The sequence below is a fragment of the Tenrec ecaudatus genome, chromosome 4 (assembly GCF_050624435.1).
Source record: "Tenrec ecaudatus isolate mTenEca1 chromosome 4, mTenEca1.hap1, whole genome shotgun sequence".
Lineage (NCBI taxonomy): Eukaryota > Metazoa > Chordata > Mammalia > Afrosoricida > Tenrecidae > Tenrec > Tenrec ecaudatus.
Window position 1 is genome coordinate 27,221,755 of NC_134533.1, and position 24,971 is coordinate 27,246,725.

General features: G+C 43.3%; 1 protein-coding gene and 1 non-coding gene across 3 annotated transcripts in view; one reads left to right on the plus strand and one right to left on the minus strand.

Annotated features, from left to right (window-relative positions):
* TTC17 (tetratricopeptide repeat domain 17) overlaps positions 1 to 24,971 on the minus strand; it is a 115,257-nt gene that overhangs the window by 14,783 nt on the left and 75,503 nt on the right. The window contains exons 18-22 of one of the 2 annotated variants that reach the window (XM_075545857.1): positions 23,224 to 23,483; positions 22,260 to 22,413; positions 17,043 to 17,163; positions 12,090 to 12,249; positions 11,848 to 11,931 (exon numbers count right to left, since the gene is read on the minus strand). In XM_075545857.1, coding sequence (XP_075401972.1) covers positions 11,848 to 11,931; positions 12,090 to 12,249; positions 17,043 to 17,163; positions 22,260 to 22,413; positions 23,224 to 23,483 — 779 coding nt within the window. Of the gene's footprint in view, positions 1 to 11,847; positions 11,932 to 12,089; positions 12,250 to 17,042; positions 17,164 to 18,214; positions 19,343 to 22,259; positions 22,414 to 23,223; positions 23,484 to 24,971 lie in introns of those variants that run through there. The other variant, XM_075545858.1, reaches the window with a different exon arrangement.
* Positions 2,479 to 2,587, plus strand: LOC142447514 (U6 spliceosomal RNA). Its single transcript, XR_012784211.1, has one exon. It is a non-coding gene; the product is annotated as a U6 spliceosomal RNA (small nuclear RNA).

A 24,971-nucleotide genomic window follows, 5' to 3' on the forward strand; every position in this document is an offset into this window, starting at 1 on the left:
CCTCGCCCACCATGGCCACCATTCAGCAGCTGGTAGGAAGATGGCACCGCTACACAGCAAAGGCTTCGAGGCATCCATCAAGGGACGAGGAGTGGGAATGGCTGTGAGAAATGGGTGCAGTGGCCAAGCCCGACTGTCATCTCTGCTGATGGCAACGCCCTCCCCATGAAAACCGAGAGCACTTGGAACACACACTGATTTCGGGAAACCTGAGAGAGAAATTTGAAGAAATGACAGCTGATGGCAGAAAAACTCAGACTGCCCGCAACTTTTCAGACGGTGCGCTGCTCCAAACCCAGGAGAGAGATGGGGAGGAAAGTGCAGTAACAAGAAAACTGGAAGATGGAAAATCGGTGGTGGAACGTGTGATGCACAAGGTCCCTTGCACGCAGACCCATGGACAATTAGAATAAAAATTCTAATCATCATTTGGACAAGAATCAGCTGTGAGAATGCCCAAGCTCAGCTCAATGAGCCAATCTACTGCTTCCCCCGTTATGCTATTCCATTACTTCTATTACACACATTTTACACGCTACTATTTCAAAATGTTGATTTCATTGGGATCATCCCTTTGATGAACAAATGTGTTTGTTAAAAAAAAAACACACTCAATGCAGCATACCTAAAATCCTGAACATTAATAGTATTACTTATTTAGTGTTCATGTTTCCCCCAATTGTGATATATATATTTTTGCTTTTATGGTTTGAATCCTAATCTAAATAGGGTCCATACACTGCCATTCATTGATGTGTACCCTATGTCTGAGTTTTAGATTCTATCATTTTTTTTTCTCTACACATTTATCGAAGAAATAGTTATTTTACTTTGTAGTTTTCCACTGAGTGGGTTCTGCCGAGTATACCCTTGAGTCACTATTTGACATGTTCCCTTGTTCCCTGTATGTGCTATCAATTGCTACTGAAATCCAGAGCTTGACTGGAGTCCAGTAGAGTGGGGGCAGTCATGTAAGTGAGGATATGAACTTCCAGCAGGGCATCACACCATCCTGGTGTCCTATCTGCGAGGTCAGTAGCCAGCGATACTCACTGTCACCCATCTATCAGGGGTTGCAAAGCTGATTCTCTTTATCATTCCGGTTTGTTGGAATATTCCTCTAAATAGAAACTTCCTCTCATCAATCATTTGTTCACCCTGAAGTATAGCTCATTTAAGGCAAGGTATAGGATTACTTCTTTGTCATTAGTTGCCAGTTGATTTTATGGAACGAACGTCTTTTATCTCTTAATGCTTAACAGTGGTCTCATATTTGTCTTTCTGTGATTGGCTAATTTCACTCAGCGTAATGTTCTCCAGGTCTGTCCATGCCTTCCAGTGTCTCCTGGCATTGTCATTGTTTTTAGTGATTCATAATGTTCCATTGTGTATATGTACCGGTTTCTCTACCTTGTCTTCTACTGATGGAACTGAGGTTGTTCCAATCTTCTTCCTACTGTGAACAATGCTGAGATGAACATGAGGGTGCATGTCGTATCGTGTTATGGTTCTTACTTCTTTAGGATATATATCTACATTCAGCACAAGGATAGCTGGATCATGTGGAATGTCGATTCCCAATTGTTGGAGGTAGTGGCATACTGCTTTCCCCAGAGGTTTCACGTAAGGACAGTCCTACCAGCAATGTTGTGAGCAGTTGCCCGTTTTTAACAAGCAAGTTGGCTCATGCAACTTCCAAAAGAATATAGCAAATTCAGCACTTTAAGGATGCGCTGTGTTTTAGCTCTTGTAGCTACTGTCCTTCTTCTGGCTCAACTATCCCACCTTTGACCTGTGGGCTCATGCACACAGGTTCTCTCATTCTTCTCCCAGTCCTATAGTAGCGTTTCCATAGTTCCCTGGCTTTCTCAGCGGTAGAAGCCGTCCCTCCAAGGTATCCTGACTCCTGTTAGGAGAATGACAGCTAGAGATCACAATCTGGGCTCTAAGAGCGCTTATTAATATCACACTGAGATTTCCAACCCACAACTCCAAGATGTTCTTCCACTGCAGTCATCTTCCACCTAAGCCCCCAATTCCAGTTCTCAACACCATTACTCATTTGGTTTACTTCACAATAGTTTCAGAAGAACAGTCTGCATTACAAACAACAGTACAAAGGGGCTTCAAAAAGTTCATGAAAAAAAATCGCATGATTTAATTTCTACTTTTCTATCAACTCGTGGAAGCCCACTTATATAACTGAAAATCGTAATAGGTTTTCTTTTGATCTTAAGGCAAATCTCATGACTGATATAATCATCACATAACTTTTTACACCATGGAGAAAAACTATTCTTAATGTAGTTGTATCAACAATTGAATACACAGGCTCATCTAATTCAGAATTGCTTTAGTAAAATTATTCAAAATATTTATTTGGCTCTAAAGTAAAATGAAAAACAAATCTAAAATTTAAGATTCAGTCTTCAATTTTTCCAGTGTCTTTCTGGTTTTCTCCCAATTTTAAAAAGGCAAGTGCTCACTTTGGCAGCACATATATGCAAAAATTGGAACCATACAGGGAAGATTAGCATGGCCCTTGCACGAGGAGGGCACACAAATTTATGAAACGTTTTATATATACATACACCACCCCCCCGCCAATAAGGTACCTATATTTAGCCATTTCATTTTTTTTTTCCATTTACCCTATCCAGACAAACACTCCATAGGTCTTTACGGAGATGGTCTTTCCCCATTTTCCAATCTGCAGCATCCTCCACTGTGTGAATGTACACCCATAAGGGATAGTCCAGGGGACATCAGTCCCGTTCTAGCTAGACCTTTGGGTTATTTCCAGTATTTTGCTATTACAAACCAAGCTACCACAAATCGCTCACTCACAGCAGTCGTTCAGTAGCTCTTTGCCAGTGTAAAAGCAGAGTGCTGCCTAGCACGCATGACTCTGCGAGATGTGGCCAGTTGCATCGTCGGAGAGGCTGCATTCCCGTCAGCGCGCATTTCTTCACAGCTTTCTCACGAATATCTTATCAAACTACCGGATATTTGTGAAGGCCATGGAGACAAATGTTTTTGTCCCTAGTACCTAAGTTTTGATTTGCTCATTTTCCAGATTTTGAAATGGGAGCAAAGATCAATGATTTTCAGTCTTTTAAAAATATTACATATGCATTTAAGAAAATAAGCAAATAAATAAAAATATTACATATGCATTTTAGGCTACAAATCTCCCTCATTTGTTGAAGAGACTATCTCTTCCCCACTCCTCCATCATCCCCCAAAGCTTTCAAAATCTTATTTTGACGTGAAACCCATTTTTTTCCTTCCCTTCCCTAATTATTTGGAGCCCTGGCTATGCATTGGGCTGCTAACTGCAACACCAGCAGTTCGAAACCACTACCCCGTTCATGGGAAAGATGAGGCTTTCTTTCCACTTTCATAAAGAGTTAGTCTCAGAAAATCACAGGGCCAGTTCTACCCTTTGCTACATGGTTGCTATGAGTCAGAGTCGACTCAACAGTGAGTAACAGTAGTACACATTGTGTGGCTGAGTTTGATGTTCAGAAGTGAGAGCCCTCCAACTTTATTCTTCTTGAGTTGTGCTTTGCTTATCTTGGGGCTCCTAAATTTTGTATGTCGGTGACTAGTGTCTCCATTTCTTAAGAATGATGCTGGGATCAGGATCAAAATTTCATTATATTTACACATCACTTTGGGTAATATTGACATTTTCATAATGTTAAGGCTTCTTATCCATGAACTTCATATGGTCTTTCATTTGCGTGGATCTCATTTAATTTCTTTTAATATGCTTTGTAATTTTCTTTGTGCAAATCTTGATTCTCTGGTTATATTTATTACTAAGTATTTCATCTTTTGTATAGCTATTGTAAATAGCATTGTGTGTTAGTCTCGATAGACTAGAGAAACAAATCCAGGGAGACTCATATATATATATATATATATATATATATATATATATATATATATATATGAAAAATCTTTGTATCACTGAACAATTGTACATTAAGAAAACATCCCAGCCCAGTCGAAATCAAGTCCATAAGTCCGATATTACCCCATATGTCGATACTAGGCCATAAATTCCTCTTTAGACTCACACAGCCATGCAATGATGCCGAATGCAGGAAGGTCCCAGGCCAGTGTGTGGGAAGTCTTGTGGATCCAGTGGTGGTGGAAGCATCTCAGTGCTGGCATGGGCCTCCACATGGCTCCTCCAGTTTCAGGGCTCTGGCTCTGTCAGTGTATCCATATGGCTTGTCAACAGGGATGTTTTGCAGGGAGTGAGAGTGTATCTGGTGTCTAGTGAGCTATTTATCTTCTTCGTGCCTCCAAATGAGGTCATCAAGCTGCGACCTAACAGGCCAAATTCTACCCCTTCGCAAGTTGACAGGGGATTATGTAACTACCACAGACCATGCCTTGTCAACTGCACACTTTTACACAACTCTTTAGCCACATATAATTTTAACACAAAATCATTATTTCTACCTAAAAGGATAAAACTAAAATGCATACAATTCAACATATGCCAAAGCTTCAAACTTAATATTCTGTAAGTGAACACAACAATATTCTATGCCTAACAACTGCAGTCAAATAACACCTACACCTATTATGAATATATTCCCCCACTTAAACTCTGGAAGCCAGCCACTTCATGCCTTTATCCACCCAGTTTTGGGTGTCCCATTTCTGTACTAACATCAACCCAGTGCTCTAAGGAGGCAATCATATTGTCTAAGATGAAGAATCTTCAGTCCACTTGGAACTTTGTGAAGCCCGCATGCATTAGCAAAGTCAAATCAGGACAGGCCATCCCATACAGTCAGCAGCAATATGCACCAGTTCACAGGTTCAAAAATCTTCTCTTCATCTGGTTGGGTTCTGGTCAACTCAGTGTGGGCTGCCTCACTTAGCCTCACCAGGGTGCCCATTGGCTGCCTCACCTTTCGACCATGTGTCCTGTCACAAATTCTCAACAACCCTAGCCCCTTTATGCTAGGACATGAACTTCAGAGCAGTCAACCCGCTCTCCTCTTCTGTAGTCCCTATAAACCAGGTCCATGGGTGTCAGTGGCCAGATTCAACCAGTCTCTCTATTGCTGCTTTTCTCACTTCCACTCAACTCAGGTGGTTGAGGATCCAGGTGGTCACCTAGCAGCATTTCAGGCTACCACAGGCTCCCTTTAATGTTCAGTCCTAGAGAGGAGTTTCTTCATGGTTCCAGATTTTTTCCCCCCAGCTTCTGAAAAAAACCCACTAGTTCAAAATTCAAAAATCCAAAGAGTTCCTTTTTTCCCCTTCAATCTGTCATCAGTCCCCTAAGCAAGCCTCTTCACTTTGGAATGTCCTGAGCACTCAAGATACCGGTTTGAGCTTATCTTTTCAGAACCTTCTTTGCAGGCATGTCCTAAACCCATTTAACAATCCAATTTTAAAGGCTAAAGGCAAGTGGGCTTACAAGCTCTCTATTTTCATACTCCCCAATAATCATTTCTATGAATAACAATAATGCGAAATCAGTATAAACAAAATAGAATTAGATCCTAAACTTAATTCTTAAAACAGTCAAGTTCAATCCTTATCTAACTTATCTTAATCTTTATCTAAACTATTCAATTGATCTGAAGTGCGGGCACTGGCCTTTGGGTGCATTGTTTCAAGCCAGCACCAGTCATTCTGTCAGCCATTTTGACCTTTTGTCAGCCATTTTCACTAAGCAGCATGGTTCCTGAGAAATTCAAGGGTTTATTTCTACCCCTGGGCTAAAAATATACATTAAAAACATTCATTTTCATCATCTCAAACTGGAATAGCCCAAGTCAACAACCAACCAAAGTAATCAAAACTTGAACTTCCCATGTTCTTTCCAGAACACAGCCCAGTAAACTGCATGGCCACATCTGACCTCTGGCAAGCCAAAGAATAACTACCACGAGGCAGAGGTCAAACAAGCATCCACTCGCCATCTTTATGATTTGCTTCTCTAGTGCCCCACTCCCAAAGGTACCATAATGTTTTAGCCCAGACTGGCTAAGGAAACAAATTCGAAGGCACTGATATGTGTATAAGAAAGAGCTTTATATACAAGAGAAATTGAATATTGAGAAAACAACCCAGCCCAGATCAAGTCCCTAAGTCTAATATTAGCCCATATGTCCAATACCAATCTATAAATTCCTCTTCAGATGACAAAACACAGCAATGATACCAAATGCAGGGAGATCACAGGCCAGTGGGAGGAAAATCTTGTGGATTCAGTGGTGGTGGAAACATCTCAGCACTGGCATGGATCTCCATGTGGCTCCTCCAGCTCCAGAGATCTGGCTCTATCAGCAAAGCTCCATGTGACTTGTCAACAGGAATGGTTTGCAGGGAATGAGAGTGTATCTGGCCTCCAGTGAGCTATTTATTTCCTATGTGTATCCAGATTGAGACTAGATTCTGACCCTTTGCAAGTTACATAACGATCACACAATTGTTTCTTTAACTTCCTTTTAAGAGCTCTTTTTTGGTGTATACTACTCTGATGAATTTCTGCATGATCTTGTACCCTGCTACATTGCAGAAACTTTAAATTAGTTCCAACCATTTTCCTGGCAAGTCTTTTTATGAACAGGTTTCCTATGAATAAAATTTTCAGGCTAAGTTTAACTTCTTTGTCAACTTGAATATCTATCATTTCTTTCTGTTGTCTTAACAGCCATGGCTAAGACTTGCAGTACCTGTTAAGAGCTGTGAAATACTTTCAGTTTCTCCTCTGTAAGTAAGATGTTTGTTATTGGTTTTTCATATGTGCCCTTTCTCATGTTGAAGAAGTTTCTTGCTAATCTTATTTTGAGAGTGCTTTTTATCAGGAACAGATGTAGGAGTTTTTCAAATGCCTTTTCTGCATCAATCGATATGTTTACTTAGTTCTTTTCTTTTGCTTTATTTATATGGTAGATCACATTTACAATTTTCCTAATGTTGAATCATTCTTGTATACCTTATATAAATCTTATTTGGTCATGATGTATTACTATTATCATGGCTTTATATTTTATTAGATCCTACTGTTTATAGACTTATTGCGAATTTTTGCATCAATGTTCACAAAGGATATTGGTCTATGATTTTCTATTCTGTTAATGTCTTTGCCTAGTAGTTTTGGTATCAAGAGTTAAGTGTATCACAATTTTATTGAAGACTTGACATATCTAAAATTGTAGAGACCCTAGATAATGTTATCTTCATAAAGAGAGGGGCACCTCTTCTTCAGCTTGGCAAGTAGAATGGATTTTGGACAATTTAAACCAACGATGGTGCTTAGATTGCTACGCCATTTTTGAAAGGCCCCATTTCCCTCAGGTTTGTCCTGAACCCAAAGCAAAAGGCTTTACATCTTCCAAACGAAAGCTTCAGGTACTCATTAGATACCGTGGCCCTTGCTGCTGGGTATTGAATTTTACTCCTGGACTCCACAGTGGGATCATCTGCAACAGCTGTTTTTCCTGGCTTTAAACTTGACTTAGCAGTCTGCTGCCTTTCATAGCTTCAAAATTTGCTAATGCATTACAAAATTTACCAGCTATTTTCCAGGTTCAGGTCTCGGTTCCTTCCCCACTCCATCTCACCAGGATGTTGGCTCCTATTGCTTCCAATTTTATTTCCCTATCCCTGTCAGACTTCTAAAGACAGTCAATTTCTCTGCCTGGATTACGAGCATCCTGATTTGTAGCAGATTATAACCTTAAAAAAATCCTTCTTCCATTCTTTTCCCTATTTATGATTCAACTCAAATACTTCTCCATTTTAAAAACCTTTCCATTAATCTCCTCCTCTACTGAAACTATTTTCTAAAGATTTCTTGACCTTTTAAAAAACTCTTTTTAGAAGCTTCTTAGAAACTAGGTTTATCACTAACGTAATTCTCAAATATTATTCCTAGTTTTTAATTTGCCTTTTTACTTTGAAAGGCAAGTTCTAAGTTCTTACACAATTTATCAATCTCTTTTCTTATCATATGTGAATTTTGAATCAACGAGAATTTCCCCTAAAACCAGGTATAATAGAGAAATTTCCTACGTATTCTGGTTGTACTTGTATTTATTTTTTAAAAACATTTACTTATAGCCTTAATAAATTATAATTTATCCTTGGGTACAGAAGAAACAGATCTAATTTTGCCTTTTTTCCCTATCCAGCATTAGAAGATAAATTTCCTTTTACTGGTGAGACACTGCCTTTCCCATACATAGATGTTCACATGCACTTAGTATTACTGCTTGGTTTCCTGTTCTTTCCCATTGGTTTGCCTGTCTATTCATGCACCATTAACGAAGTACTTTAATTAAAGCCTTAATTGCACGCTTCAATATCTTGTAAGGTTAAACATTCCTCCTCCCCTTTCCCACTGCTTTTCTCTCACACGCTGCCTGGTTATTCTTTGTTTGTTATTCTACATGAACATACAATTAGCTTGTCTGGCACCAGACAGAACACGATGGCATTTTTATTGCTATTGCATTAAAATGACAAATTACGTTAGGGAAAACTATCATTCGTGTGAAACTGAGACTTCCTATCCAAGACTATGACATGTGGAGGCTTTAAGGAGTTTGTGGGCAAATTCCATTATCTTGAATTCCATTTTGTTCCACGACCAGTTTAAAGGCCCCTCATGCGCCTTTCTGTGTGTTCAAGTTATACTTTCACATTTTTTTGGTGTTCTTCATTTACATGCTGAAGATGTTTTAAGGTGTTGCTGAAGGCTTATGCTTTTACATTTAAAAAAAGTTTTATTAAGGGCTCTTACAGCTCTTATAACAATCCATACATCAACTTTATCAAACACATCTGTACATATGTTGTCATCATTATTTTCTAGACATTTATTTCTATTGAGCCCTTGGTGTTGGCTCCTCTTCCCTCCATACCTTCCTGCTTTTACATTTTATCTTTTTACTTTTGTATAGCAATTTTACTGATTTTTTTAACTGTTTAGGTCAGAAGCATATGCTAAATAATTTTCACTTCTGAATACCTGTTTCATAATGATGAATGAACCATATGGCTCAGTCATATGGTGAATGCTAACATAAGACTTCCTTGTGCACTTAAAAAAGTGAATGTTCGCATTATTGGATATAGTATTTCTGTCTGCCCATTGGATCAGTTTCATAATGTGTTAGTTTTCATCCACTTTTTCTGTCAATTATAACATGAAGCATATTTGGAATCTTACACGTGGATTGGGGTACATCATTTTCGTTTCTTCAGAACTGTCAGGGTTCGTTTTACATAAAGTCATGTGCTGAGCACACACAGCTTATGGATCATGTCCCATGACTTTTGTAGCAACTGGCCATGAACTTGGGGGCCATAAGACAACAGAACGGACTGTGGCACAGTTCTGGAGGCCAGAAGTCCAGAATCAGCATCTCTGGTCTGAAATCAAGATGCGGCAGAGGCACATCAGAGGAGATTCTGGTTGTTGCTTCAGCTTCCGGTGGTTGCTGTCATGTCTTGGCTGGGCTTGCAGCACTGTCTGTCTGTCGAGGCGGTCACACTGTCTTCTCTTCTATCTCCATCAAGTGTTCCTCTGCCAGACACATGCGATTGCACTGAGACCCAATCAGATAATCCAAGTTGATGAATGCAAGCATCTCAGGCACCTGGATCTAATGACACCTGCAGAGTGTTGTGTTTTTTCCGTTTGCCATATAAGGTAACCTTCACAGCCCCGAGTACCTTCTGGGGACCCATTAGTCAGCCGACTCCAGATCCCTTATTATTATGAAATAGACCTCACTCACGCCAGTGTGGCCGCTTGCTTTACTGTTCACTGTTCTAAGAACGCAGTTACGTCAGCTTCCTTCCTATCACCGTCGCGTCTCTTCTCCTCTCCATTCTGGTCTCATTGCTAACTGCTGCTCTCTGGCCTCCTTTGTGCGCTGTGGCCCATTCTCCTTGCTGCTCCTCCCAAACTTGTCAGCACTTCTGAGATGATTTTTCCGCTGATTTCCTGTGTCCCACCTGTCTTACATCTCATGTACTTGTTTTCCATTTCGTTTTTGAAAAGATTCTTTGCTAACCTCTCCTTCAGTTTGTATTTCAGCTCAGTGATCTTCATGTATGGAGGCAACTGTACAATTTGATTCATGGCACATAATTTAGTCTGAACTATCATTTGTTTTATGACTACACACACATACACACACTCCCCTCCCCTGTGGTCTTTGCTAAGTTTAATAGTTCATTCTTGCCTTTTTCTTGTAGTTTGTATTAATGTTGGCTCTTCTGTTTTTATTTCTCAAATTCCAATGGATTTCTCTGGTTGGGAAGTATGTAGAAAGTTCATTCAGGAACAGATTTTTGCTGACGTTCTCTGAAATTGCTACCCCATCTCACGTTCTGCGACCCTCATCTAGTATCTAGTATGGCTTTTGGATTGACTCAGCCGCTTTTGGCAACGTGTGTGTGTGTGTGTGTGTCTTAGAGTTACATCTGTCTCCTAGTTTCATTACTGCTGGGGCAGCGAACTACTTAACATGGCTCTGCTAGCCAAAGCCTCTACTTCCCATCATATCCCACCCTGCGTGCGTCTGGTAAGAAGGTGGGGGAAGATAAGGACAGGATGCACCTGTGAGTAATTTCGAACAGGAGTCCCTGGAGGGGCATCCTGCTGTGTGCCAAAGAGCCCCCTGAGCAGCAGGAGGAGGGCTCGTTACCAGGAAGAGACAGAAGTGGAACATATCCTCTGTGAAGTCCCGAATCCCGACGACAATTGCAACACGAAAGGAGCAGCTGCAGAACCAGGGGCCCGACCAGGGGACAGTGATGGGCTTTCTCAGAGCCGAGAGCTTTTGTGAAAGGGGATGGTCTACAGAGTAGGGTGCCTCTGGGCACTTAATTGGACACGTTGGACTTGCGAATCCACGGAAGTGGAGCTGAGTGTCTTTGGGCTGAAGCTTACAGTGAAGTGGTATGTCCTCTTGGGCATTTATTGGTAGACTTGAGAGAAGTCTGTACCATGCGCTGATTAGCAACTCAACGCTGAGCATTTCTCACTGCATGACACCTTGTTAGCTGCCTTAACAGACCCTTAATCAGGAATGCTGTCTGAGCTCTGTGTAGCCACGGCAGTGGGTCTCAGAAGCCAGAGGAAAATTGTGGAACATTAATTATAGTCAGTGCCCCTGCAATGGGCACTGGCTAGTTGTGTTCCCGTGCATTATGCAGAAGGAAATGACTACCAAACACCGTGAGGCTCAGGTGACAGCTGAGTGGTCTCTCTAAATCTTTTACTATAAAATAAGTGAGTAATGTGAGCTAGAATACCAGGTGTGGGGAACGAATGATTTGAACCACTGAATGCAGAATGAACGGTCTGGAGTATAAACCCTCCCATCAAATTCACAATGATAACTCCCTTGGTCACTAACAAAACGTGAGTTTTAAAATTCACTCCTTCTACAAATATCAGGAAAATTTTTTTCAATGAAAATGGAGGTTTGCAGAGATTTTAGTTCCTGATCTCAAAGAGAGATGGTATTCTGAGGTGTGTTTTCCACCCACTATCCAACATGGCAAACACACGTTCTCCGCAGAGGAAAGGCTTGGCCTAGTTCCTGTGCCTCGACCCCCCAGCTTCCCAGTTCGCCACTCGACACACTCCTGCTGGAGTACAGAGTCGCGCCTGGAAGAGCACCCACGGTGGAAAAAGAAACGGAAGCGAGAACGGGACATTCTGCAGGAGGCTATTTGGTGCTTTCCCTTGGTCACGTAAGTGCTCATGAACCAACACGCGAGCGAGCGCCTCACGGTGGCAAAACCAAGGCAAAGAGAGTAGGCAAGGCTGCCTGCAGGACGACCTACCTTTTCCAAAACTTTGGCAATCCGGGTGCCAATTTGTTCAAGTGATTGTTGTGGATATTGGTCTTTGCCAAGATTCTGTAAGACCTGAAACACGGAGGAAGACACAGATTAGACGGGTGCAAAGGAGGCAAGGTCTAGCTGACACAGGGACTTTAGAGGGCAAAAAGACAAGCCCCCGAGCTTCCTGAGAGCAGCTGCGTCCCAGCTGGGAGGCTGAAAGGCACAGGCAGGCGAGCACTCACCTCCGTTAGCTGACTCTCCCCCGTGTAGTGCAGGCTGGCTCGGTTGGAAACCCCATGCAGGTGGTCCAGGGTGTGCATGCTGGTGGGGAGATTGCCATTACAGAGAGGCTCCATGGCTGGCTGCTGTATTGGGGTGGCAAAGTCTATGTGCTCTGTGATGCTGGAAAAGAGATTATCATACCAACAATGAAAATTCCAGTGGGAAGGAAGAGAGAGCTTAACAACCAGCTGATAATTGAATATGCCATGAGAGGTGTCTGGAAACATAGAATCTGTGCTGGAAAAGATGTTAGGAGTTAGTCTATCTCCCTTTTACAGGCTCTAGGGCAGTGGTTCTCAGCCTGTGGGTCACAACCCTTTTGGGGGTTGAACGACCCTTTCACATGGGTCGCCCGATTCTTAAGAGTAGAAACATTACAGTGATGAAGTCGCAACAAAAATCACTGTATGACTGGGGATGACCATCACGAGGAGCTGTGGGTGAGGGTCACGGCACTGGGAAGGCTGAGAAGCACTGGGAGGGGGTTGCGGCATGGGGAAGGCTGAGAAGCACTGGGAGGGGTCCGGCACGGGGAAGGCTGAGAAGCCCTGAGCTAGGGCATGGCAGCACTTGTCGATCAATGGATAGATGGGCTGCAGCCCAGGTCAAAGCAACCATGTCAGCGCGAATCCTCAATTTTTCCCAGTCTCAAGCTACCTCTTGTCTTTTCTTTTTTGTGTGTGGAGGAGTGGGGGAAATTATTTTTAAATTTTTAAAAAGTTTTAGTGACATAAAATTCACAAACCATGCAACTTAATGGCTTAAACACAGTAAAAAGAGTTGTACTATCGTCACCATAATCGATTTTAGAATATTTTCTTCATTCTTTTAAAAAATCTTTTATTAAAACATCATTTTATTGGGGGCTCTTCTAACAATCCATACATCAATTCTACCAAACGTATTTGTACATTTGTTGCCATCATTATTTTCCAAACATTTACTTCCTATTGAGCCCTTGGTATCAGCGCCTCTCCTCCTCCCCCACCCTTGCGACCCCTTGATAAATTATAAATTATTTTTTTCATATCTTACACTGACTACTGTCTCCCTTCCCCAACGGTTTCTGTTGTTTGTCCCCCTGGGGAGTGGGGGAAAGTGTGGTTATCACTGCGATCTGTTCTCCCTTCCTGCCCTCCTTCCGACTACTATTCTGGGTTTGCTATTCCCGTTCCTGTTCTTGGATTCCATGTGTCATGAGCTCTTAACTCTTATATTTATCAGTGCACATGCTCTGATCTAGCCTGCAGTGAAAACCAGGGCTGGGGTCATGATAGTGGGGGGTGAGGAAGCCTCAAGGAATCAGAGGAAAATTATGTGTTTCATCTGTACTATATTTCACCCTAGTTGACTCATCCCTTCCTTGTGACCCTTCTGTGAGTGGATGTCACATTGTCTACAACCCTCCTCATTCTCAAAAATAAGTTTTTCTGTTTGTTTACTTTGGGTCTTCTGATGCCTGTTACTTGATCCCATTGACACCCATGATCGCACAGGCTGGTGTGCTTCTTCCACGTGGGCTTGTTGCTTCTCTATTAGATGGCCGCTTGTTTAACTTCAGGCCTTTTAAGACCCCAGACTTTGTATCTTTTAAAAGCCGGGCACAATAAGCTTTCTTCACATATGCTGTGCACCCATTTTGTCTTCAGCGATTGTACAGGGAGGGTGAACATCACAGAATGCCAGGCTGCTAGAACAAAATGTTCTTGTGTGGAAGGAGGGCTTGAGCAGAGGCCCAAAGCCCACCTGCTACCTCAGTGTATTGCCATATAAATATATATATATATATATACACATATGCCAATACCTCTATTTTAAATGAATCAATAAATTGACATATGTACACCTATGCTTATATCTCTAGCCATAGCTTTGCTTCCTAGATCTTTCCTGTTTCCTTTTATCTTCCTCCTGCCCCACCGTCACACTTGCCCTTCTTCCTCCTCTCAGCTAGAGTGCTGTTGCTCCAACACCCCCAGGATCTCTCCGTCCTCCTCATTGTTGATTTTGATTCCCTAGTTGTTCCCCTGACTATGGCACTGCTTGCTCACCGCTCCCTTCCCCTGCCTCCTCCTCCACACAAGTCCCTGGGAATTTTTGTACTATTATTATCCCCCTGTTTCTTGCCCACTTTTCTATAACCCTAAAGAAATTATTAATCCAGTTACTGTCTCTATAGATTCACTTACCCTGAATCTCATACACAGAAAAATATATAATCCCTGCCCCCAACAAAATAAGGCACAGAAAAACCTGAATCTGAAAGATAGCAGAATTTCTTTTAAAAGGACAAATTTAAAACAGGTGTAAAGAGAGAACAAGTGTTACATTTTAGCCTAACTATATTTTCATCAATCCACTTTCCAATGCACTCTCTGAGAGCAAGACTTTTCACATGGTACGAGGGATTTCAACAGAGACTGAGTCCATGTGGGGGCCTTTAACTGTCATTCATAGCCTTCTGCAAAATGGGGCTCAGGATTTAAGCTCTAAAATTATCTTCTTCTGATCTTGGATTTTATTATTTACAGTGCTTAGGTCACACAGGCTAGTGTGCTTCTTATGTGTGGATTTAGCTGATACCTCACTAAGAAGGCTGCTTGTTTCAAGACATGCCTTTAAGATCCCAGATCAAACAAGAGTCCTTCTGATTGCCAACACGGTCTGCTTTCTTCACCACGCTTTGCTAGAGCACCCATATCTTCAGGATCTCTTCATGAGGGCAAGCATTGAGTAGGGCCATGTTATAAGAACTAATTGTTCTTATATTTGGACTAGGATTGTGTTAACTGCCTCCTTTCTATCCACTGTGGCATCGGATTGACTCATACTGTGGCCACCCTTTCTCAGGAGGGAGGTTTCTACCCTGGTGGATTTTCTTTTGAACTTCTCCAGGGTGTATAAAGTGAAACCCACACATGGTGTCTTCCCTTTGTGTATAGAAACCTACTTTTTCACAGAGGAGAGTTGCCTAAGCCTTAGACAGTGGCGTTGACATAGTTACAGCTCTGTTTGCATTGTGTCTGTGTCTACCATTCAAGGGGTTCCTTTCTTCGCTCCACTGGGTCATTTCCCCATTACTCAAAACCCAACCCAATGCTGTCAAGTGGATTCCAACTCAACGCGACTCCATAAACAGATCCCATAAGCACTGCTCCATAGGCTTTCCAAAGCTCTCAGTCTTTACAGAAGCAGACTGCCACATCCTTTTCTCGTGGAGCAGGGGGTATATTTGAACCACCAACCTTCCGATTAGAAACCTACTGTGCATGGGGCTAAATGTTATAGACTATCAAAAGTATTGAGATGGTTGATTTGCATTCTAAAATATTACTTCCAGCTATTTAAAAAAGTTTACCGTACGTTAGGGAAATACTGATTCATTCATTCAATATTTACTGAGAGTCTATTCAATGTCAGATCCAGCACAATCCTAAGAAAACAGCCTAGTCCTCGCTGTGATAAAACTCATGACCTTATGAGTACCTCAGTTCCAGCTGTGCTAACTTCTGGAAAACACAGACCGACACAATCACAGCACACTATAGGAGGGGACATATGGAGAGGCTTCAAAAAGCTCACAGGAAATAAAAAGGGAAGTTTCCCATACATTTTCTAAAGCCTCTTTGCACTTCCTCCACACTGATCTAGAAGGGTGCTAATGAACGATTCGCCGATAAAGTGACAACCTCAGTGGAGACTGGAAGCGCGAGTCTGGATCAGTGGACTACAGGTGGTTGGAGAACACGACTTCGGGCAAAGGAGATGCCACGTGTGACGGCCCTGAAGGACAAGCGTGAAGACTGAAGGTGGAAAGACAGGCAGGGAGCAGATCACGAAGGATGGCATGGACCACTTCCAGGAGCAGGGAGAAGTTGTAAGAGGGACTTAAGTACAATTTTATTTCTATTTGAGGAAGCATTTTGAGTTTTGTGGAGAGAACGGATTGACAGGGAGAAGGAAGAAGTGTTTAAGGACGATTCTAGGTTTCTACTTGACCACTGATGACGCCTTATGCTAGGAAGACAGAAACAGTCAGCTTTTCTGAAAGGGGAGTAGCCAAGAAAATGATGAGCTTAATTTTAATGAACTGGTATGCCTGAGCGACATCCGGGCAGACAACTGTACAAATGGGTTGAGGGCTCTGCCTATATCAATGATGACGGGAGTCCTAGGGGTCGATAAATCTGAGAATGATTATTAAGTAATAAGGCTTGGTGGTAATCTTGGGGAAGGCTAATGGCGGAAGAGTAGAGAAATGAAAAACCCGTGGCCATTCAGTTGATTTTGACTCATAGTGACCCCACATGCAGGGCTTTGATAGCTTTGCATATCTTTATGGGAGCAGGCACCCTCAACTTTCTCCCAGTGAATGGATGGTAGTTTTGAACCACTAACCGACATATAACTACTATGCCACCAGGCTCTTTAAGAATAAAAAATGGGTCCAACGAAAGAGAAGAGGTGGCTGGAGAAGAACAAGCAGTTAGTTGTCAGAAAGTTGTCTCAACTTGTGTCTTGGGAGGTGTTTCAACATCAGGGTTTGCTCTAGCACCCCCTTTCGAGTGCCTGAGGTCAGTCAGAGCCCACGGGTTTGTGTGTCTACCTGTAAAGTAGGCTCTGGTCTTTCCTTCACACCAAGAGTGCTCTGCACACGACTTTCTGGATAGCTTACAAGGTATGGTGTAAGGCACTGAGAAGGGGGTACATCCTCTGCTTTCGTGCTATGCGCTGAGTCTATCAGTGGGCTGTGGCCAGCATTGGCCATCCTCTGAACCATCAACCCTGGGAAGGATGACTCTCCTAACAATTGCTGACAACGAAGGGTATGCCTGGAGGTAGCTGAGAGCCGGCTAGCTGTCCAAGATGAGACTCAAAATGGCACAAAGGAAGGTGAGGTGTGAGATACTCACTCAATGTTTTTTGAAGAAACTGCAAGCCAGGTACTGACGATGGCCGTCAGCTCTACCCAGCGGAGCTTGAGGCATTCGTCCGGGCTGGGCCACCCCAGACTCTGGTAATCCCGTTTCTTTCCTGGAAGGAAGAAAAGTCATGAATCAACTCAACTGCAAGGCAGAACCCAGAGGACAAATGTGCCCTGGCATTACTTCACCCCATTCGGTGCAACTGGAGGGTCCCGGCCATTCTTCTAGACTTCAGGACCTCCACCAACACTTTGTCGCTCTGTTAGGGTCTCTCTGAGTGAAGCCCATGTTGACCAGCACAGATGGCGAAGTAAAAATAAGTGATTCTTCCTTTGCATGTCAGTCCTTTATGTCACTTATCAACATAAAGGTGAAGACAACCTTCGATGTTAGGTATTCTTACCAGAGTGAATTTTTACACACCTCTACCTGTTAGTTGTATAAAGGCAACTCTAATTTAACCCCATAACGCCTGAATTTTTAATTTCAGGAAAAAAAGTTTTGTTTTTATTCTTTACTTTCATAGTTATCAATATATATATAAAACCAAAATATATTTAAAAATATATAATTTGCAATGGTTTTAAAATGTAACCAAATTGTCATATTCGTCCATGGATTTGTAATACATGTTATAATTAAATGTTATGAAACGTCGCGCTCGGCGTTATAGGGTTACATCAGCAGAAACCTATGTGGGGGCGGGCTTCAACAGGTTTGTGGGAAAATTGGAATAAGAAGATCATGGGATTTTTCCATGAACTTTTGGAAGCGCAGATATTGGTGAAAGGAGGTCAACTGGACACTCTGGATTCCTTGATGGGGGCTCTGTCCTATGCATACATGGGACGTGTAGCGGCATCCTTCACTTCCACCCACTAGATGTCTGCAGCAATCCCCCCAGATGTGCCAAATGTCCCCTGGGGATGAAAAGTCAGCCCAATGAGCTCCACTGCGATACAGGCCATAGGTCAGGAAAGAACATGTAAAGTAAAAGGTTACCATTTATATGCACTCTTTAAGAACAAAACAAAACAATCTTTTTATTGTGAATTAGATGGGGGTTTACAAACAAGGTCATCTTTCTTTGATTCAACAACGTATCAAGTCTTTCAACAGCTTGCCTTGCCCCGCCCCACCCCACCCTTCTCCTCCCCACCTCCCTGTTGTAGGTTGTGAACACTTACTGTGTGTCGGGTGCTGTGCTAAGTGTTTTCTGTCCACTACCTCACGAAGGAGGCACTAATCCTTTCTCAGATGAGCAAACGGAGGAAACTCGGAGGCATGCAGTGACTTGCCCAAGGTCATGCTCGGGAGTTTATGTCTGAGGGACGTGCTCCCCGTTGCCAGGCTATTTAAAACTAGGTAGTGCTTCTAACACTGTTTATTGATCTTCTCCACAGACACCATCTGTTGGGCCACAGCCCTCCCCCCGGAACGAGAAGCACTCCCTCCAGGCATCTTCAGAAGGGAATCCCAACAGCATCCCAGCCAGGAGGAAGTTCACTCTGCGCAGCACTTTGCCCACTGCTGAAATTCACCAACAAGAGAAGACTCTTGGAGGTACAGGCAGGGTGCGGGTTTAGATCGTAATACAGCAGACAAACCAGCTTGGAGGAACTTCAAACTAACCCTGTGGATATGAATCCCTGAGTGAAATAAACCATCACTTTCACAATAAAGTTCGTTTTCCTTTTATATTTCGGAAATCCATTTGAGAAACATTTATTGAGCACCTATGATAACGGGGCTGGGAACTGCAGAAGGCACTAGATACAGAGAGGAATATTACGAGGGCCTGCTCTCGAGCTCACAGTCTAGTGAGGGAGGTGAACATCAACAAATCATCATCACACAACAGGGTAAGTACTGAAGTGAAGGTAGAGAACAATTGCACGGAGGAGAGAGCAACTAGTTCTGCCTGGAGGTACCAAGCAAGAGATGGCACCTGAGTCGGAACTTTAAGGACGAGTGAGATGTTAGCACCAACAGAAGTGGCATAAGGGCGTTCCAGGCAGAGGGAGCAGTAAGTGCAAAGGGATGGAGGTAAAGTAAGAGCATGTCTGGTTCAGAGAATGGCGCTGAGCGGTCGATAGAGGCCGGGTTGTAAAGGGTCTTGTACGCCACACTAGGAGGCTCGGACTTTATCCTGTAGGCAATGGGGAGCCTTCGATCCCACATCTCTCCATCTTGTTCACAAGGATATCATAGAGGCTCTGTTAAATGCCTTGCTGAAATCCAGTTACATTATGTCTATGGCACTTCCCTGGTCTTCCAGTCTAGTAGCCCTAACCAAAAAAGGAAATGAAATTAGTTAAGCATTATTAGTTCTATTAGGCCTTAGTAAATCTACAATGGCTCTTAATGCTCGCCACTCCCCCAACCCCCCATGGACTCACAAACTCCCTGGCTAGAGAACTTTGCCATGTTTTATAGTAAAAAGCGTCAGCAATTGGTAACTAAGAGAAGCCATGGTCCTATGAAAACGGGAATCTTGAACTTCTCTGGTATTTTAATTCCTCTACCTTGTTTCGGAATTTTTCAGTCTAAAGACATGGCCTCAGTTGCAAGTCTCTTCAGTGCCCTACCTGGGCTCCGGAACTTGATCGCTTAAAGTTGGTTAAGGGCTCTCAGCCCAACTCAGTTCTATGGAGTGTCACTCTCACTTCCGTAAGACACTTTTGCTGTGCTTATAAATGTGACCCAATGCAAAGTGCTTCGAAACAGACCGTGCACTGAACGAAAAGGAAATCACTTATAACTCTGCTGGCACCTGAGGATATCACTGGACACATTTTGAGGTGTTTCTTTGCAGATTTGTTTCTGGGCACCTGTTTGCTTTATTAAGTCTGAGATGTCATCCATTGTCTATCAGTTTACATGATTTAAGAAAGAAAAAAATATGTTAAGCTATCCTTGAGTGTAAGATGTAACCCAGTTTCAGAGATGTTGAAATATGAAAAAAAGGAGAGTTCATTTGCTATTTTACAAAAACCGGACATTCTTTATGCGTGTACTTTGTGAAAAGCTTGTGTTCATTTAAGGCATCCCGAGCCTCTTGGATACTTAGTACCCCACACAGGATGCTCTAATATATTCATTAGGCAATTCCCCCCGAGGGTGTTTGCAAATGTTTACCAGGATAAACAACCTGGGGTGAGTATCGTTTCACTTACATCTTTGGTACTTATAAGAGGATTTACTTAAGGTAAAACACCAGATGAAGAATTATTGCTGTTTTCAATGTTTCCAAGATACCTATTCAAACTATACCACAATCAATTTATTAGCTTATTACACTTTCAGAGATAACTGATAGCAAAATGGCATCTCATTTTTATATTTCTACTTCCTTGTTGGCTGCTGTGGCTGCATCGTCTCTCAGAACTGTTCTGGCCATTTCTGTGTGCGCACACAGTGAAATGTCCATGTGCTTCACACACTGCCGTTGCAAGGGTGTCTGTTCATACAGGCGCTCTTGCAATAAGGTGACTGGCGCTCTTTGTTTGCAAAAAAGAGTCAGAAAAGAACGTGTGTGTGCACGCATGTACGCGCGGCGCGTGTTTGACTGTGTGGTTAAACCTATCAATCTCTCTCTGTCTCTCTTTCCAGCTCTAGAAAGTCCTTGTCCACCTGAAACGAAACCCTTTACCATCAAGCCGACTGTGACTCATGGAGACCAAACAGGGCAGAGGAGAATCTGCTCCACAGGGTTTCCGAGGCTGAAATCTTTACAGAAGCAGACGGTCATGTCTTGTTGCCGTGAGGCTGCTGGTTTGAACCATCAACCCCTTGGTTAGTAGTGGAACGTCTTCACCCCTGCACCACTAGGGTTCCTTTCTCCAACTCGAGTATATGAACAATAATTTGAAAGTTCTTCTGATTATTTCATTATTCTGAACCCACTGGAATTGTCATGTAGGACTTTAGCAAGTAAAATGGTCCAGAAGACAGACCGAATGGAGGAAATGTTGCTTTCCCTCTGCAACCCGTGAGCCTGCGCCAGCTTCCTAAGCAGCGCCGAGCCAGGCCTTTCATTGCACCCACGACAGACATCAGTGATGCCCGAGTTGGGGGCCGTAGGAGTGGTTCCCAAGTACATTCTGGGGTTTGGCCAAATCTGATTCTTCTCTGTTTATAATATTGGGCCCTTTGCTTTTAGCTTTGGAATATACACACACCAAATCAAACAAGGTACACCTACTGAAGCTACCTTGAATTTTCAAATTCTTTCTAAGACAGTGACAAAGAAAAAGAAAACTACACACATTATATACACACACTTAAATATCTATACCCTTCGTGCATCTATCTATCCACTCTCCCTAAAAACAAGGTCACCGTTGTTACAAGAAAGTCTATCTGCCACTAAACTGGAAAGAAAGTCACCGGGATTCACAGCGGTGGCTCTTAACCTGGAGTCCTGCTTGGCTTCGATCCCACCAGGAGTCCCCGAAATTCCAGCTAATGCACACTTTGGCGTATTTCTATTTTTTTCTGGGGAGGAGTTCTAAAACATTTCTCCAATGCTCACAAAGACATGTGACACACATCACATGACCAACACAGGCTAAGACCTCATTGAGGGCCCCCAGGTAGTGCAAAGGGTAACATTCGTGACTGGTCATGGAAATGCTAAAATTTCACGCCTACCTAGATGGCCCTTGGAGGAAAAGGCTGGCAGTCTGCTTCAGAAAAGTAAGCCACTGGAGACCCTCTGGAGCACGGTTCTCTTCTGACAGACGGTTCCCAGGAGTTAGAAGCGACTCGACAGCAACAGGCCTATTGTACCTTCCCAGGATAAACTTGCTCTATGATGTAGAGGCCTGCATCAGCCCCTTCCACAGATAAGGACAATGAGGCACAGGGAGGAAAAAGGTGCTGGGACCCAGGCACTCTGCGCAAACTCACTTTTTGTTCTATTACACTGAGCTGTCTGCTGACGAACACACACAGGTCACTCCAACTCTTGATTGTAAGAAGAAATAGCCAGTCAAATAGCAAATAGTAAAAAACGAAACAAACAAACCCCCAACCAAGTAAAATATGTAATAAATGCCCAAATGAAACATGTATGCCAATGACTAGTTTCTATTTACTCCGCCCTTGCCCTTCACCTGAAATCTAAGCCACAAGCACGTCGTCTGTGAGAAGCGAGGCCCTGAAACCTAAGGAGGAGAATGTCCTCTGAGGCGGCACGCTTACCCTGAGGGCCAGGAGATGCCACCTGGGGGCCGGTGATCTCCAAGTCTGATGGGTAGCGCCGTGGACTGCCTGCTTGGTCCGGTTCCATTCTTTCCCCAGGCTGTTTCTTCGGGTCTCCTTTGGGCTTCTTTACTCGCTTCACTTGGAATGTGATCTGGGAATGGCAAACAGGTTGGGAACAGGTTGGGAACAGGTGAGACCAATGATCAAATCCCTCCCTGGCTAGAAGTATCACTGGCTGTCAGAATAAACCAGGTCGGTGGACTGCTAGCTACAGGGTTGGCAGTTCAAACCCACCAGCCGCTCTGTAGGAGAAACATAAGGCTGTCTCCTTTTCTAAAGAGTCTCAGCCTCGGAAACCCTATATGAGAGTGCTCTGAGTCAGAAGCAGCTTGACGATAAACAGCGGGTGGCTGCAAGAGTTACCTCCTTCCGTTTCATTCTTTTCAGTCTAGATGAAAAACCTTCAGGGAGATAAACAAAATAGCTTAATATCTGGAGGGAGTGCTGGTGGCGAAATGGATAAACACTTGGCTGCTAACTCAAAGCCCCCAGAGGCTCCACGGTGAGAGAGAGAGAGATCTAGCATCTGTTCCAGTACAGAAAGCAGTCACCAAGCCCGGTGGGGTCCTTCTACTCTGTGACATGGACTTGTTGTGAGTTGAACTACACCCAGGAACAAGGAATCACAATAAAGGTGTAGAGGAGAAGCTAAAAGTAAAAAAGCCACCAAGCCTTGAGCGTGGCTTCATATCCATCCGTTTCCTCCCTCTCCCCAGAGAAGCTAGCAACACCCATTACTACTCAGTACTGCATGCAGTGTGATTCTCACGAAGGCTGGGTTGGAATATGGGCCAAAGGACTGCCACCCTCCCAATGGACACTTCCTGCTATACAAACTAGGAGGGCCTCAAAGCCGGGTCTACATAGAACGTAGTCAATGCAGAAGTTAGCAAACTCTCACCCATTCTGTTGCTTCATCATCTTCACTTCTACAGTCTCCATAGCAAGAGCTCTTGGCTACTCCATCCTGGGGACCTTTCTTCAGTACCCGTATCCCCTGCAAGTCCAGGCGCCGCCCTTTCATCTCAAGCGCACCTCCAAAGCCGTCCAGGGGCCAGGCCTGTTGAAATTCATCCACTAAAGCCAGTATCTCCTCCGACATCTTGGTTTCATCTGAATTCTCCATCTCATCAGAGCCATTGCTTTCCTCAACCACTGTACCTGAAATTCAACACCAGCAAGTTACTAAAGCAGCGACGCTCCCGCATTCAGGCCCTAGTCAACAATCACGAGCTTCAGTTTGCACCCACTCCTCCTCCTCCTCCGGTTCAGCTGCACGAATGGTTCGCAAAGAAACAAAGACCTTTGAGAAGATAGATGGGAAAGCAAATAGAATCTTCCTTCAATAACCCTTATCCAGGTAACGTATGCGCAGTGTTTAGTGAGCACGCCCTATGCGTCTGTGTGAGGACTTCTGATCGCCAGCGGCCTGCAGTCCTGAAGCAGCAGCATGCCATTGTTGGTACGTTGGTATGGTGCCTGACTAGCCAGAGCTAAAAGACATTCTACTTTATCGTATTTAAATAATAAAACCACCCGATGAAGCGCTTTGCTTATTTCTAAAGAAATGAGGTAAGGAAACCCAGCAAAGTGAAGCAGCTAGCCGCGCTGAACACCTCATAGCTGGTGGTGGGGCCAAGCAGTGGCAGTAGCCGCCTGCAAACCCAACGGGAGACGCTTCCCAGAGAGGAATTCTTGATTGGATGAAGTAGTATTAAGGCAATAGTTCTCCAGTGACAAATCTTCACCAATCCATGGCAAAACGAGAAACCCAAGGACCGATTTATAAAGTTGTAAAAACATAAATACATTCACTTACAGCTATTTGGATGTTCCTTTGTTGGGGTGAGGCTGTCCTCTGCTTTCTTTTGTATTGTTTACTTATTATTTGCTTTCTTCTTGGTTTGGTTCCATTTTTTAATTCCACTTATTATTTCCTTTGGTGGGGTGGGTGAATATGTAGCAAAACCAGGCCATCTCAACACATACAACACAGTGATATGAGTCTCCTTCCCACACCTGGGGTCAGGGAGCTCTGGACACCGGGGACAGAACCTGTAAACAGATCCTGGCAATGGCGACTGCTTGAAACCGAGGAAGCCTGGCCTAGATTCTGAGACTGCGCACACACGCTTTTGACAGTAAAGTTTACTGTTGCACCCCATTTTGTGCACCCCAGGTGTAAAGGATGCTGAAGGTGTTTTAGTTCAGCCACTTACTGAAGATTGTAGGCAAGCCAGTAGGCTGAGTGCTGTCTCCCTTCCATAGTTAATACACCGTGTCCAATATTTCATAAATTATTAACTACCACTAAAAGGTGATGATCATTGTAATTGTTTATTACTGGAGAGAACTCAATGCATGAATTTTTCTAGATTTTCCTCCCCAAATATGGCTTTTGCAAACTCCTTGTGTAGCTTGGCTTTTGTTATAGCATACTATTTGTATTAAAAAAGAAGAGGGTTCTGCCTTGCATAGCCTGCTGGTTATCCAATCGGAAGCCTACAGGTATGACCATGTGTGCCAGCCCATGACTTGCTATCAGTTTCTGGAGACCAACAAGTTACTCCTGAGTTAGAAATAGGCTCAGGAAAAGCCACTATGAGAACAAATCTTGTCAGAATCGTCATCGTGTGGCGGGTTAACTTC